At 38.4% G+C, this 13,451-nt stretch overlaps 1 protein-coding gene across 6 annotated transcripts in view; it reads right to left on the bottom strand.

The window, feature by feature from the left end:
- SCAPER (S-phase cyclin A associated protein in the ER) overlaps nucleotides 1-13,451 on the bottom strand; it is a 616,772-nt gene that overhangs the window by 231,995 nt on the left and 371,326 nt on the right. For all 6 annotated transcript variants that reach the window (XM_004468178.4, XM_004468179.4, XM_071214311.1 and 3 more), the window contains one exon: nucleotides 12,632-12,697. In XM_004468178.4, the coding sequence (XP_004468235.1) occupies nucleotides 12,632-12,697 (66 nt within the window). The remainder of the gene's footprint in view (nucleotides 1-12,631; nucleotides 12,698-13,451) is intronic.

The following is a 13,451-nucleotide window of genomic DNA, read 5'->3' as shown; positions in this document are numbered from 1 at the left end:
AACAAATAAAAAAATAAATTTTACATATTAAAATATGCAGTTTATGAAAATTTGGGGAATATACTTTTCTAATAATATCCTATTTGGGAAAAAGGACATTGTCATAATTGTTGGTGGGAGTGCAAATAAATTAGGAGAAAATTTTGCAAGGTTTTATTAAAATCAGAATGTGCATACATTATGATCCAGAAACCTCACTTCTACCAGGACTGACTATATAACTGAAAATGTTATATAAAGTATTAGGACAGTGATAGCAGATCATTAAACCAAATGGGACCCTTCTAAGCACAGGGTTATATACCCATGAAACTGGCTTTGCCTCTAGCACGCTATACAGCAGACTTGCTCATGTATATAAAGTGTTATATATACAAAGATATTCACTGCAGCACTGTTTGTAACAGTGATATCAAGAATAACAGAAAGGGAAACACCATACATGGACAATAAGAGAATTCTTAAATACATTATGAAATAGCCCAGTAATAGAAAGCTATGTTATCATTTTAAAAGGTCCATAAAGTATTAAGGGCAAAAAGCAATTAGCCATCAAAATATATAGCATAATTCTATTTTATGTAAATTTAGTTAGCTAAAATACAGATATTAGATTAGGCATTACACATGCATACAATAGGTATGACTGCATACAAATAGGTAATGTTTAGAAATGACATGGACTAAAATATAAATAATGGTATCTTGGTGGTAGGGAGGGGTAGATTATTGAGCAATAAACAGGCATTTCAATTATGACTCTATGTAATTGTTTAAAGCAGAGTTAGGCAAATTGGGGTTGACAAACTATGCCTAGCAGGTCTAATATACTCCCACTGCCTGTTGTGTAAATAAAGCTTTATTGGAACACATTATATATTGTCTGTAGTTCCTTTGCATTATAAAGGCAGAGTTGAATAGCTGAGACAGGGGCTTTATGGCCCACAATAATTAAAATATTTACTATCTGGCCCTTTTCAGAAAAAAATTGTCAACCCCTGGTTTAAAGTAATAATACAATGGATAAGTAATAAATTTAATTTTACTTGTTATATTTGTTTTTCAAGTAAAAACAATACAAATAGATACATGTTTGCCATTCAATAATAAAAAGAACTATTGAAGGGGAGCTGATGTGGCTCAGTGGTTTGGTGCTGGCTTCCCACAGACGAGGTCCCAGGTTCAATCCCTGGCTGGCCCTGGGACCTCAAAAAAAATCTGATAAATAACAAATAATTTAATAAAAATGGAAATATATCTGAATAGACACTTTACATAGGAAGACAAACAAATGGCCTATAAGATATACAACACTCTCATACACTATTGGTAAGAATATAAAATGGTAATAACCACTTTGAAAAAAGGCCTCTGGTTTCTTATAAGTTTAAACATAAACATGTAAGTTCCCACAAGTCCATGCTTAGGTATCCATCCATGAGAAATGAAAATTTATTTCCAAAAACTGGAAACAGCCTAAGTGTCAATCAGGAGAAAATGAATAAACAAAATATGGGTATATTCACACACTGGAATTCTGCTCAGTAATAAAAAAGAATGAACTACCAATAAACTGAACAACATGAGTGAATCTAAAAACCATTCTGAATCAAAGAAGCCTTATGCAAAAGAGTACATAGTGTTTGGGTCCATTTATATGAAGTTCTAGAATAGGTGATTCGAATCTATGGTGAATAAAAACCAGAATAATGGCTGCCTCTTGGTTGTGTGTGTGAGGGGATCGACAAGGGAAGGTCATATGAGAACGTCCTTGAGGATGATAATGTTCTGAACCTTAACAGATGTTTGGATTGCACAGGTGTATTCTTCAGGGCTTTTACTATTTTAATGTGTAATACTCTTATTTTATCAACAGTTTTTTAGTTATCATAAGCATTTCCTCACAGCATTAAAAAGCCTTAAACGTAACTGAAAAACAACAATTATCTCATTTTGAATTTCAAAAGTAAAACAAGAAGTTGGTCACCTCTAATTTCCTTTTCTTTGTATTATCTGATCATATCTAATTTTTTCAACTGATTGTTGCTGTTATTCTTATTAATTTAAAAGAGCTACTAATTTATATAAAACCTTAGCTCTTTATCATTTTTGTTGCAAATATTCCACCCCTTTTATTTTTATGATATTTTAGCTTAGCATAACGTTTTTATCTTTATATAATGAAGTTTATTGATTTTTTTCTTACACCTATATCTAAAAACTTATTTAGAAGGGCTTTTGACATTTCTTCTGTATTTTCTTTGGTACTTTTACAGATTCATTTTTTAAGATCTTTTTATCTTTGACTTATCAGCAATTAATTTCAGAGTAAGGAGTGAAAAGAGGATTCATCATTTAGTGGCTAATCTATCCTTTCCTTAATGATTTGAAATTCCACCCCTGTCACTGTATCAGTAATCTATTGCTGTGAAACAAATTACCTCAAAGCTTAGTGTCTTAAAATCACCATCTATTTGCTCCCTGCAGTTTGGTCTGTGCTCAGGTTGGGCAATTTGTCTAAACTTAACTGTGGTGAACCTATGTAGCTGGTGCAGTCAGTGGTAGGTTGGCCTGGATGGCCTTACCTAGGGTTCTCCGCACAGATGTCAGGGACAACTGAGCTTGTCTCTCCATGGGATCTCTAATCCTCAAGGGGACTGACCCAGGCTTCCTTACAGGGCAGTCACAGGGAAGCAAAAAAGTGAGGGTAAGTGCAGAAGCCTCAAGACCTCTTAACTTCGAGGCTATAAGGTCACACATCACTTTCGCAGCATTCTATCAGTCGCTGAAGCAAGTTACAGGGTCAGAATAGATTCAAGAGTAAGGGAAAGAGAGTCTATCCCTTGATGGGAGAAGTGGCAAAGTCATAACACAAAAGTCCTGCCTCCAGGGATGATTAAACTTCTGCTCATCTTTGCAAACACTCTACCACAGTCATACTAAATGCCCTCAAGAATTTGGATCTACTTCAAGACAGTTTTTAAAAATTTCTTCTGTCAATGTGTCATGTTATTCATATGCCAGTACAAAACTATTTTAACTACTTTACCATAAAAATATTTTAAGTATCTGTTAGGTCAGTCCTCCCTCATTGTCCTTTTAAAATAATTTTTGCTAGAAATGCTCATATTTATTTTTACATATGTCCTTTTAAGATTTTTTTTTTTAAATTTCTCTCCCTTTCTGCCCCCCACCCCCCCAGTTGTCTGCTCTCTGTGTCCATTAGCTGTGTGTTCTTCTGTGACCACTTCTATCCTTATCAGCGGCACTGGGAATCTGTGTTTCTTTTTGTTGCATCATCTTGTTGTGTCAGCTCTCCGTGTGTGCGGTGCCATTTTTGGGCAGGCTGCACTTTCTTTCGCGCTGGGCAGCTCTCCTTATGGGGCGCACTCCTTGCACGTGGGGGACACCCCTGTGTGGCAGGGCACTCCTTGCATGCATCAGCACTGCTCATGGGCCAGCTCCACATGGGTCAAGGAGGCCCGGGGTTTGAACCATGGACCTCCCATGTGGTAGGCGGATGCCCTATCCATTGGGCCAAGTCCACTTCCCTACATATGTTCTTCAGAATGATTCTAGCTCCATTTTTAAAAGTTCCTATTTTATTGGAATTACACTGAAGTTTATAGAAAATTTACTATACTGTGGCTTCTATACAAAAGTATGATTTGTCTTTACATTTGTGCAAGTCTTCTATGTCTCATTAGCATTTTAAGGTTTTATTTTTATAGATCCTTCACATTTCTTGTTGAGTTTACTCTTAAGTACTTCACTTTTAATTCCTATTGTATAGAATATGTATATTTTCTAACTGGGTTATCACACAAAGAAAAGCTATTAAGTTTTGTATCCTGGATCCGCTGTTGCATAACTTCCAGGCAAGTTAATTACACTCCCTAGGGCTAAGTTTCCCTAATTAATTTGATAGAGTTGTGAGGAATAAATGTGGCAAACACATCTAAAGGGACTGAAATAAAGTAAATGCTCAGTAAATGTTAACTATTGTTGTTATCATATTAATTTTGTCATCAGCCATCTAACTGAATTGATTTCTCTTGTTTCTAGTATTTTTTCACTTGATTCTCTTTGAGTTTTCCAGGTATACATTATTATCATAATCTTAACCATTTTGTTACCTTCATTCAAATTTTACATATATTTTTTCTTTTACAATTGTAATGGCTAATACTTCCAGAACAATGATAAATAAGTTATCTTATGGGCATCTTATCTCTGACAGGTAAAAATATTTTTATTGTAATTGTAAATAATGGCTACATTAACATTCTGAGGTATATTTACACCAACAACCGGTTATAGATAGTCCTCAATATTGGGTATTGAAGTTATTTGACTTTTTCATTATTAAGAATAACAGTTAAATAATCTTTGTAATTATTTAGGCAAGGTTTGCATTACTTTATTAAGCAGCCTGAAACCTGAAGTGGCCTTTTGATTTTATATTACATTTCAACAAGACTATTGCACTCCTAAATGTACCTGCATCAGTAGTGTATGTGAATACCTCCTTTTTCAGTGCATCTCTACTGTCAGTATGTTTTACATTTAGTCTGTTTTGTCCAATATTAGTATAACTATCCCTACTCTTACTTGGTTATTGTTGGTATGGAGTATCTTCTTCCAACCTTTTACTTTCAGCCAACTTGTATATCTGGATGTAAGGTGAGTCCCTTGTAAATGGCATATGAATGGCTATGTTTTTTTAATCTATTCTGTCAACCTATATATATATATATTTTTAATACCTGAAATGGTTCTTTAATTATTGTTATTTTTAAAGATTTATTTATTATTTATTTTATTTCTTCCCTTCCCCTCCACTTTCCCACCCTTATGTTTTTGCTGTCTGTATCCAATCACTGTGTGATCCTCTGTATCTATTTCTCTTTTCTGGTCTTCTCATTTTTTTTCCTCTAGGATTCACTGGTATTCGATCCTGGGGACCTCTGATGTGGAGAGAGGTTCCCTGTTAGCTGTGCCACCTCAGGTCCTGGTTTCTGCTATGCTTTACCTTGACTCTCCCCTTCGGCTCTCTTTTGCTGCATCATCATCTTGCTGCATGACTCACTTGCACAGGCACTGTCTCACCACGCAGGCACTCAGCTCGCCATGCAGGCACTACCTCACCACATGGGCACTGCCTCACCACGCAGGTACTGGCTCACCACGCAGGCACACTTTCTCTTCTTCTTTTTTACAAAGAGGCTCCAGGGATTGAAGCCAGGTCCTCCCATATGGTAGGCAGAAGCCCTATCACTCATACATAAACAGTAAGTATATAGTACTAGTTGTGAACTTACAAAACAAACATACATAGCATCATAGAGGACTCTCATACCTCACCCTATCACCAATATCTTTATTGTTGTGAAACATTTTTAACTAATGATTAAAAAGCATCCCCAAAATATTACTACTAACCAAAGTATCTTACATTTAATGCATTCCCCCCCAACCCAGCCTATTATTATTACTGTATCATTTATACATGAACATACATAAACAATAAGTGTATAGTAAACGTTGTGAACTTACAAGGCAAACACACAACATCATACAGGGGCCCCATACATCAACCCTCCACCAACGCCTTGCATTGTTGTGAGATGTTTGTTACAAATTATGAAAGAATATTGTAAAAAATCTTACTACTAACTATAGTCCTTATCCTACATTTAGTGTATATGTCCCCCAACCCACTCTATTATTATTTTTTAAATATATTTTTTATGACAGAAGTTGTAAACTTATAAAACAATCATGCACGGATGCAGAATTTCCATACAACACCCTTCTATTAACACACCACACTGTGGTGGAACATTCATTACAGGTAAGATAGTATCATCTAATTGTTACTATGTCCATAGTGTACATCTGACACACATTTTCCTTACTGCCCCATTATCAACACAGTACATCTTTGGCATAGATGCAAGAATATTACATTATATTATTACTGCTAACCAGAGGCCATAGGTCCCTCCAGTTGTATTTTTCCCATACTTCCCCACATTCCCACCACCCTCCAACAGTGATGTAAATTTGCTCTAGCTAGCAAAGGACACTCTTGCATCTGTACCATCAACCACAATTCTCATCCACCTCTTGGTTTACTATGCTATTCAGTTCCTAGATTATTCTCTAGCACTCTGTCAACCAGCATGTACATACCTAGATCACCATTTTCAGTCACATAACCATTTATAAACTAGCTGTTACTCACTATGTGTTACCATCCACTCTATACATTTCCACACTTTTACAGAAAAGCTAATTAAAACTTCTACATACATTAAACATCAGTAGTCCATCTCGGTCCTCCTCTTATCTCCTTTAAGAATCCATCACCTACCACCAGGTCTTTTTTTTTTTTTTAATTTATTTTTTTTATTTATTTCTCTCTCCTTCTCCCACCTCAGTTGTCTGCTCTTTGTGTCCATTTGCTGTGTGTTCTTCTGTGACCACTTCTATCCTTATCAGTGGCACCGGGAATCTGTGTTTCTTTTTGTTGCGTCATCTTATGTCAGCTCTCCATGTGTGCGGCGCCATTCTTGGGCAGACTGAACTTTCTTTTGCGCTGGACGGCTCTCCTTACGGTGTGCACTCCTTGTGCATGGGGCTCCCCTACGCGGGGGACACCCCTGCGTGGCACGGCACTCCTTGCGCGCATCAGTACTGCACATGGGCCACCTCCACATGGGTCAAGGAGGCCTGGAGTTTGAACCATGGACCTCCCATGTGGTAGGCAGATGCTCTAGCCATTGGGCCAAGCCCGCTTCCCAACCACCACGTCTTGAAGATATTTTCCTACCATTTCTTCTTAAAGCTTTATGGTTCTTTCATCTTGAGTTAATTTTTTTTGTCTTCTTTCCTTCTTTTGCTTATGATATCCAATTCTTTCAGCACCATTTGTTGAATAGACTGTTGTGCTCGAGCTGTGTGGGTTTGACAGGCTAGTCAAAAATCGCTTGATCATGCATGTGAGGGTCTGTTTCTGAACTATCAATTTGGTTTCTTTCATTGGTCTATGTGTCTGTCTTTATGCTAGTACCATGCTGTTTTTACCACTATAGCTAGGTAATATGATTTAAACTCTGGAGATGAGAGTTTGCTTTTCCTTTTTAAGATGTTTCTGGCTATTCAGGACCCTTCACCCTTCCAAATAAATTTGATAATCGTGTTTTCAACTTTTAAAAAAATTGCTGGTGGAATTTTTATCAGGATTGCATTGAATCTCTATATCAGTTTGAGTAGAAATGACATCTTAGTGATATTTAGTTTCTCCAATCTGTGAGCACAGAATGTCCTTCCAATCACTTAGGACTTTTTTGATTTAACATTGAGTTGCAGTTTTCTGAATATAAGTGCTTTGCATTGTTGGTTTATTCCTGACTATTTAAGTGTTACCTGTCATAATTTATTTTCACCACTCTTTTGACATTTTTAGTTACTTCTATTTATATAATCTTCATTTCTAGACTCTCTTCTAGGCCTCTCTCCCTTGTCTTTTCTTTTCAGGCTCTAGCACACCCTTTAAAATTTCCTGAAAATTTCATCTCTTGGTTAGAAATTCTTTCAGTTTCTGTTTATCTGTGAGTATTCTAAACTCGCCCTCATTTTTGAAAGACAATCTTGCCAGATATAAGATTCTTGGCTGGAAGTTTTTCTCTTGCAGTATCTTAAATATATCAGACTACTGTCTTCTTGCCTCCGTGGTTTCTGGTGAGAAGTCAGTACTTAATTTTATTAGGTATCACTTATATGTTATGCATTGCTTTTTTCTTGCTGTTCTCAGAATTCTCTGTCTTTGGCATTTGACATTCTGATTAGTATGTGTCTCGGGGTTGGTCTATCTGAATTTATTCGGATGGGAGTATGTTGTGCTTCTTTGACATGGATATCAATGTCCTTCAAAAAGGTTGAGAAATTTTCTACCATTATTTCTTCAAATATTCCTTCTGCCCCTTTTCCCTTCTTTTCTCCTTCTGGGATACTCATGACACATATGTTTGTATTCTTTTGCTGTTATTTACTTCCCTGAGACCTTGTTCAATTTTTCCCATTCTTTCCTTCATCTTTTTTTTGGTATGTTTGCTTTTAGAGGTCATTTCTTCAAGCTCACCAATCCTTTCTTCTGCCCCCTCAAATCTGCTATTATAGGATTCCAATGATTTTAAATTTATTTTATTGTACCTTTCATTCCCATAAGATCTGCTATATCTCTATGTATGCTTTCAAATTCTTCTTTTGGGTCATCCAATGTCTTCTTAATATCCTTAATCTCTTTAGTCATCTCATTGACTTTATTAAGGAGATTTGTTTGAACATATGATTAGTTGTTACAACTCCTTTATGTCATCTGGAGGCTTATCTTGTTCCTTTAACTGGGCCATAGCTTCCTTTTTGTGTGGATTGTAATTTTTTGTTGGTGTCTTGGCATCTGGCTTACTAGAGTATGTATTCTGGGTGCAGTTTTTCTGTTTAGTTTAGGGCTTCCTGCCCTTTCTCCCTTGCTGACTGTGTGGTAGGAGCCAAGGATGTAGTTGGTGCTATAAGCTGTGGAGGCTCAAGCTGCCCTCATTGCCCAGGGACCAATGAAGCATCTCCGAACTTTCTCCTTTGACAGGGATAAAGGACAGAGTTACAACTGTGTGGAATAATCCAAGTTGTGCAGGCCTAGAGTGTAGTTGCCCAGAGAGACTAATGAAGCTTCGTGCCCCTTTCTGCCCTGCCTGGTATGGGGATGGAGCTACAGATGTGCACAGCAATCTATGCAATGTGGGTCCAAGATTGAACTAAGTTGCCCTGGTAGACTTCCAATTATTCAGTCTTTTCTAGCCAAATGTACCTGCAGTTACCTGGTTATGCTGTTGCAGGGCCCACCAGCCTCCGCCCTGCCAGAGGTGGGGCTGAAGCCTTGGCTAGATCTGCAGGCTGATTCTGGATGAAAGAAACCAGTTCCTACCGTCACTGTAGGTAAGCCCGGCTTTCTTTCATCCTGGGGCAGAGTCAAAATGGTAGCTACTGGCCTCTCTCTGACCTGGACAGGTTCACACTTTAGCTGTTCTTAGGGTTATTCTTTAGCCAGCTGAATTTACTAATCAGTAGTTGAAATCAGTGGCCAACCTCTCTTGCTTGTTTTCTCTGGAAATGGAGCTTAAAAATCCAGTCACAGAATCGTTCCTGAGGCAGCCTGAGCTACCAAAGTAGGATAATCACCAGTCTTTGTGGCTTGGCTAGTAATTTCCTGGAGAGGCTGATGCAGGTTCCCCCCAGCTTCCTTCCTGCTGGAGGTGGTTCTGGGGCCTAGACTAGAGCTGCAATCTGATCTGGATGAAAAGAAGCCAGTCCCCACCAGCACTGTGATTTTCAGTCAGCCCCACTTCCCCTCGTGCCAGGTGCAGTTAAGATGGTAGCTACCAGCCTCTTTGTGACTTGGACACATTCAGACTTTAGCTCTTCTTAGGATTATACTTTAGCCCATTGAGTGTACTCATCAGTAGCTGAAGTTGGTGCCCAACTGTTTCTTCCTCCCCCATTTTTGGGAAGTGGAGCTTTCAATTCTAGCCATGGAACAGTTCCTGAGGCGGCTTATGCCTCCAGTGGAGGATGGACACTAGCCTCTGGGGCGTGGAGTGCTCCACTTACAAATCTTCTCTGTAGATGGGCAGTCTCCTCCTTCCATTCCTTCAAGGATGTTGCAGAATGCTCTTCTGGCCTTCTGGAGACCCCAAACAGGTGCTTCAGCTAGCTTCAGAGAACTCTGAGTGTTTACTAACTGCCCAGTAGCAGGAGCTGACTCTAGGAGCTCCCTACTCCATTGTCATCTTGCTGGTTGTCCTAGCCAGATGCTTTTTTACAAACTCTCTTAGTTTATGTTTATTTGTGAATATTTTAAATTCACCCTCATATTTTAAGGAAAATTTCCTAGATAAAAATTCTCAGCTGGCAATTTTTCTTTTCCAGTATCCTAACCATATCATACCACTTTCTTGTGCCCATGGTTTCTGATGAGAAGTATGCACTAAGTCTTACCTTTGTATGTGCTGGTTTCCTTCTCCCTGCTGCTTTCAGAATTTTCTCTTTATATTTGGCATTTGACATTCTGAGTAATATGCGTCTTAGAGTAGGTCTATTCACATATATTCTGATTGGGGTATGCTGCACTTCTTGGACAGGTAAGTTCATTTCTTTCTGAAGAGTTGGGAAATTTTTGGCCATTATTTCCTCAAATACTCTTTCTGCCCCCTTTCCCTTCTTTTCTCATTCTGGAACTCCCATGACATAAATGCTGTTGTGCTTCATGTTATCATTCAACTCCCTGAGCCCCAATTTTTTCCATTCTTTCTCTCTCTGTTCTTCTCTCTTCAACTTCAGCTCTTGTCTTCTGCATCACTTATTCTTTTTTCTATAATTTTGAGTCTGCTGTTTTATGCCTCTAATATATTTATTTATTTTTAGATTTATTTATTTCCCCTTCTCCCCCCGCCCATCCCGGTTGTCTGTTCTCTGTGTCTATTTGCTGTGTGTTCTTCTTTGTCCGTTTCTGTTGTTGCCAGTGGCACAGGAACCTGTGTTTCTTTTTGTTGCGTCATCTTGTTGTGCCAGCTCTCTGTGTGTGCGGCGCCATTCCTGGGCAGGCTGAACTTTCTTTTGTGCTGGGCGCCTTATGGGGCACACTCCTTGTGCATGGGGCTCCCCTACATGGGGGACACCCCTGTGTGGCACGACACTCCTTGCGCGCATCAGCACTGCACGTGGGCCAGCTCCACATGGGTCAAGGAGGCCCGGGGTTTGAACCGCGGACCTCCCACGTGGTAGATGGATGCCCTAACCACTGGGCCAAGTCTGCTTCCCTCTAATGTATTTATGATCTCACCTACTGTGTCTTTCAATTCAATAAGCTCTGTTATTTTTCTATTTAAGTCTTCAAATTCTTCTTTGTGCTCACCAAGTATCTTCTTGGTATCCTTTATCTCTTTAGTCTTATTGTCTTTCAACTCTTTGAATTGATTTAGGAGATTTGTAAAATCCTCATCGATTAGTTGTCTCAAATCCTGTGGCTCATCTGAGGTTTTGATATCTTTCATTTCTTGAGTCATATCTTCCTTTTTCTTAGTATGATTTGTGATATTTTGCTGATGTCTAGGCATCTGATTATGATGGTCAGTTTGCTCTGATGCTGTTTCTCTCTGTTTTGTAGGAATTTAGTGGTGGGAGACTGTGTTATTGCCATTTGGTTCTTGGTTCAACCTGTTTTAGGTCTTTAGGATTGTCCCTGTTAGTTGCTCAAATCTGGGCCCTGGACCCAGTAATGGGTTGCAGACCCACTTCCAAGGGCCTTGGGGGAGGGTGTTTATAAAATCCTGAAAAAAAAATCTGTTATTTCTCTTGCATGTGCTTCCTTAGTCTGCCAATATTCTGCAGACCTCTCAGTTCAAACCCTGGTTGGAATGTGTTCACTGTAACCCTGACCATAACAATGTGACAGAAGATCCTACTACGAGGCTATTTAGAGCCTCACAAACCAAACTTTCTTAGAAGCAGTTCTCCAACCTTTACCTACAACCCCTTCCCTCTTCTTGGGTAGGAAATAATTCCACTCCCCTCTGCATCCTCAACAATCAGTCCCAGTCAGTAGGGAGGATGTTGAGAGAGTTAGACCTCTCTTAAGTGCTGACGCCCAGGACAAACAATGGTGTGGCCCTACTGTCCTGGAAGGGCTTGTGTGATATAACGGACAAATTTGTTGGCTATAAGCTGAATCATCCTTAGGCTGTGACCCTCTCTCTCCCCGTTCCTGTGGAGGTGGACCCCTGTTGCCCTCTCTGTCCTTAGCCACAAGTCAGAGGCCAGAGGATTCAAAGCTGTCTGCTCTGAGGGTACAGGGATGGGCACCAGCAGCTGCAGCTTTTACTGACAGAGTTTTCCTGTGGAGATTCTTTTCCTTTGACCCTCTCTCTTCTGGGTGGTATCCAGCCTTCCCCTGGTGTCCTAAGCTCTAGAACATTTTTCCAGGTCATTTCTGCCTGTTCCTCAGGTATTTTTCTGGAAAAGAACTGAGCCTTGTGTCCTTCTGACTACTGTCAGTATTTCTGAGAGATGCAAAATGATGTTTTTGTTTACTTACCTAATGTATAATTATACTTACACACCAAATGGTAGAGAACAAATCCTCATTTATTGTGGCAAGAGAAATAACGCTGAAAAATCTCTCTCTAAAATAAGCACGAGCACAGCCTTATCTTGCCTGAACCTTATGTGTTAGAATGGGGTTTCTCAATTGGCAATTATTGATATTTTGGCCAGATAAGCTTTTCTGTGGGACATCTGTGCACTGTCAGATGTTTGGCAGTATCTCTGTCTTTTATTCATGAAATGCCAGTAGCACCTTTCCAACAAGTTGTGACAACCAAAAATATCCCAAAGTCAGTGTCCCCAGGGGACAAAATTGGCCCTATCTGAGAACTACTGTTCTAAGAAAATAACATTCCAGGCATCATATCCAAACCTATGATCATAGGCACAAAATGATGGTTCAGATACACTTTGGTTATAGGCAGAGATCAAAGAGAAAAAGAACTAAAATATGGGGTGGAATACTCACTTTGCTTTATAAGGTGAATCAGAGACAGAATTTTTTGATTCCATTAAGTTCTCATATTCCTTGGCCCTGAAGAGAGTAAAATGTGTCACTGTTAGTTATTTTGCCCTTTATTTTTAGAATAAACCATAATTTTGCTGTGTTTTTCCTCCCCCAATAAAATAGCTGTGCTTCTAATGTGACAAATCAGGAATATTACTGCACTGATTTTAATACTTTGATTTCTGAAAGGGCTTCTTTAAAATTACCATAAATGCTATCAGGAAAAACTGAAAAAATACTTATTTCCTAATAGAATAATATATAGTAGATTTATGAAAACACTTCTGAGTTTAGACCTGCTTCAGAATGTTTATTGGAAATGTTAGAATTATTAGAATTATATTGCAAAGTATATTTCATTTCCACATGGTACTTGAGATGATGGTACCTAATATTCTTGTACTTTAAGAGGTATATGATGCAAAAAAAAATGCAAGTAAAGAGTAATCATTTAACTTTAGATATAATAACTTTAAAAGACAGTAAAAATAACTTGATTGGATCCTTCAAGATTTTTTGGAAAGATTTTTAAATTTTATTTTTATTGTTTATTCTGGCTAAAAACCAAAGGTCTGGAGAATCAGCAATAACAATTCTCTGCCACTGTCTAAACCTGGCTCCAGCTAGCCTGAACCCATAGGTGATAGCCATTAACAAGCTATCAATTTAAGAAAGATCTTACTATGGTGACCCATTAATATTAACATTGTCAATTTCTCCTTGAAGGAATAAAAAGAGGAAAAAGCTCATTTTCTAAAATTAGAACAAAACATTAAATTAT

The sequence above is a fragment of the Dasypus novemcinctus genome, chromosome 3, assembly GCF_030445035.2.
Source record: "Dasypus novemcinctus isolate mDasNov1 chromosome 3, mDasNov1.1.hap2, whole genome shotgun sequence".
NCBI classification, from domain to species: domain Eukaryota; kingdom Metazoa; phylum Chordata; class Mammalia; order Cingulata; family Dasypodidae; genus Dasypus; species Dasypus novemcinctus.
This window is presented reverse-complemented; position numbering and strand designations above follow the sequence as displayed.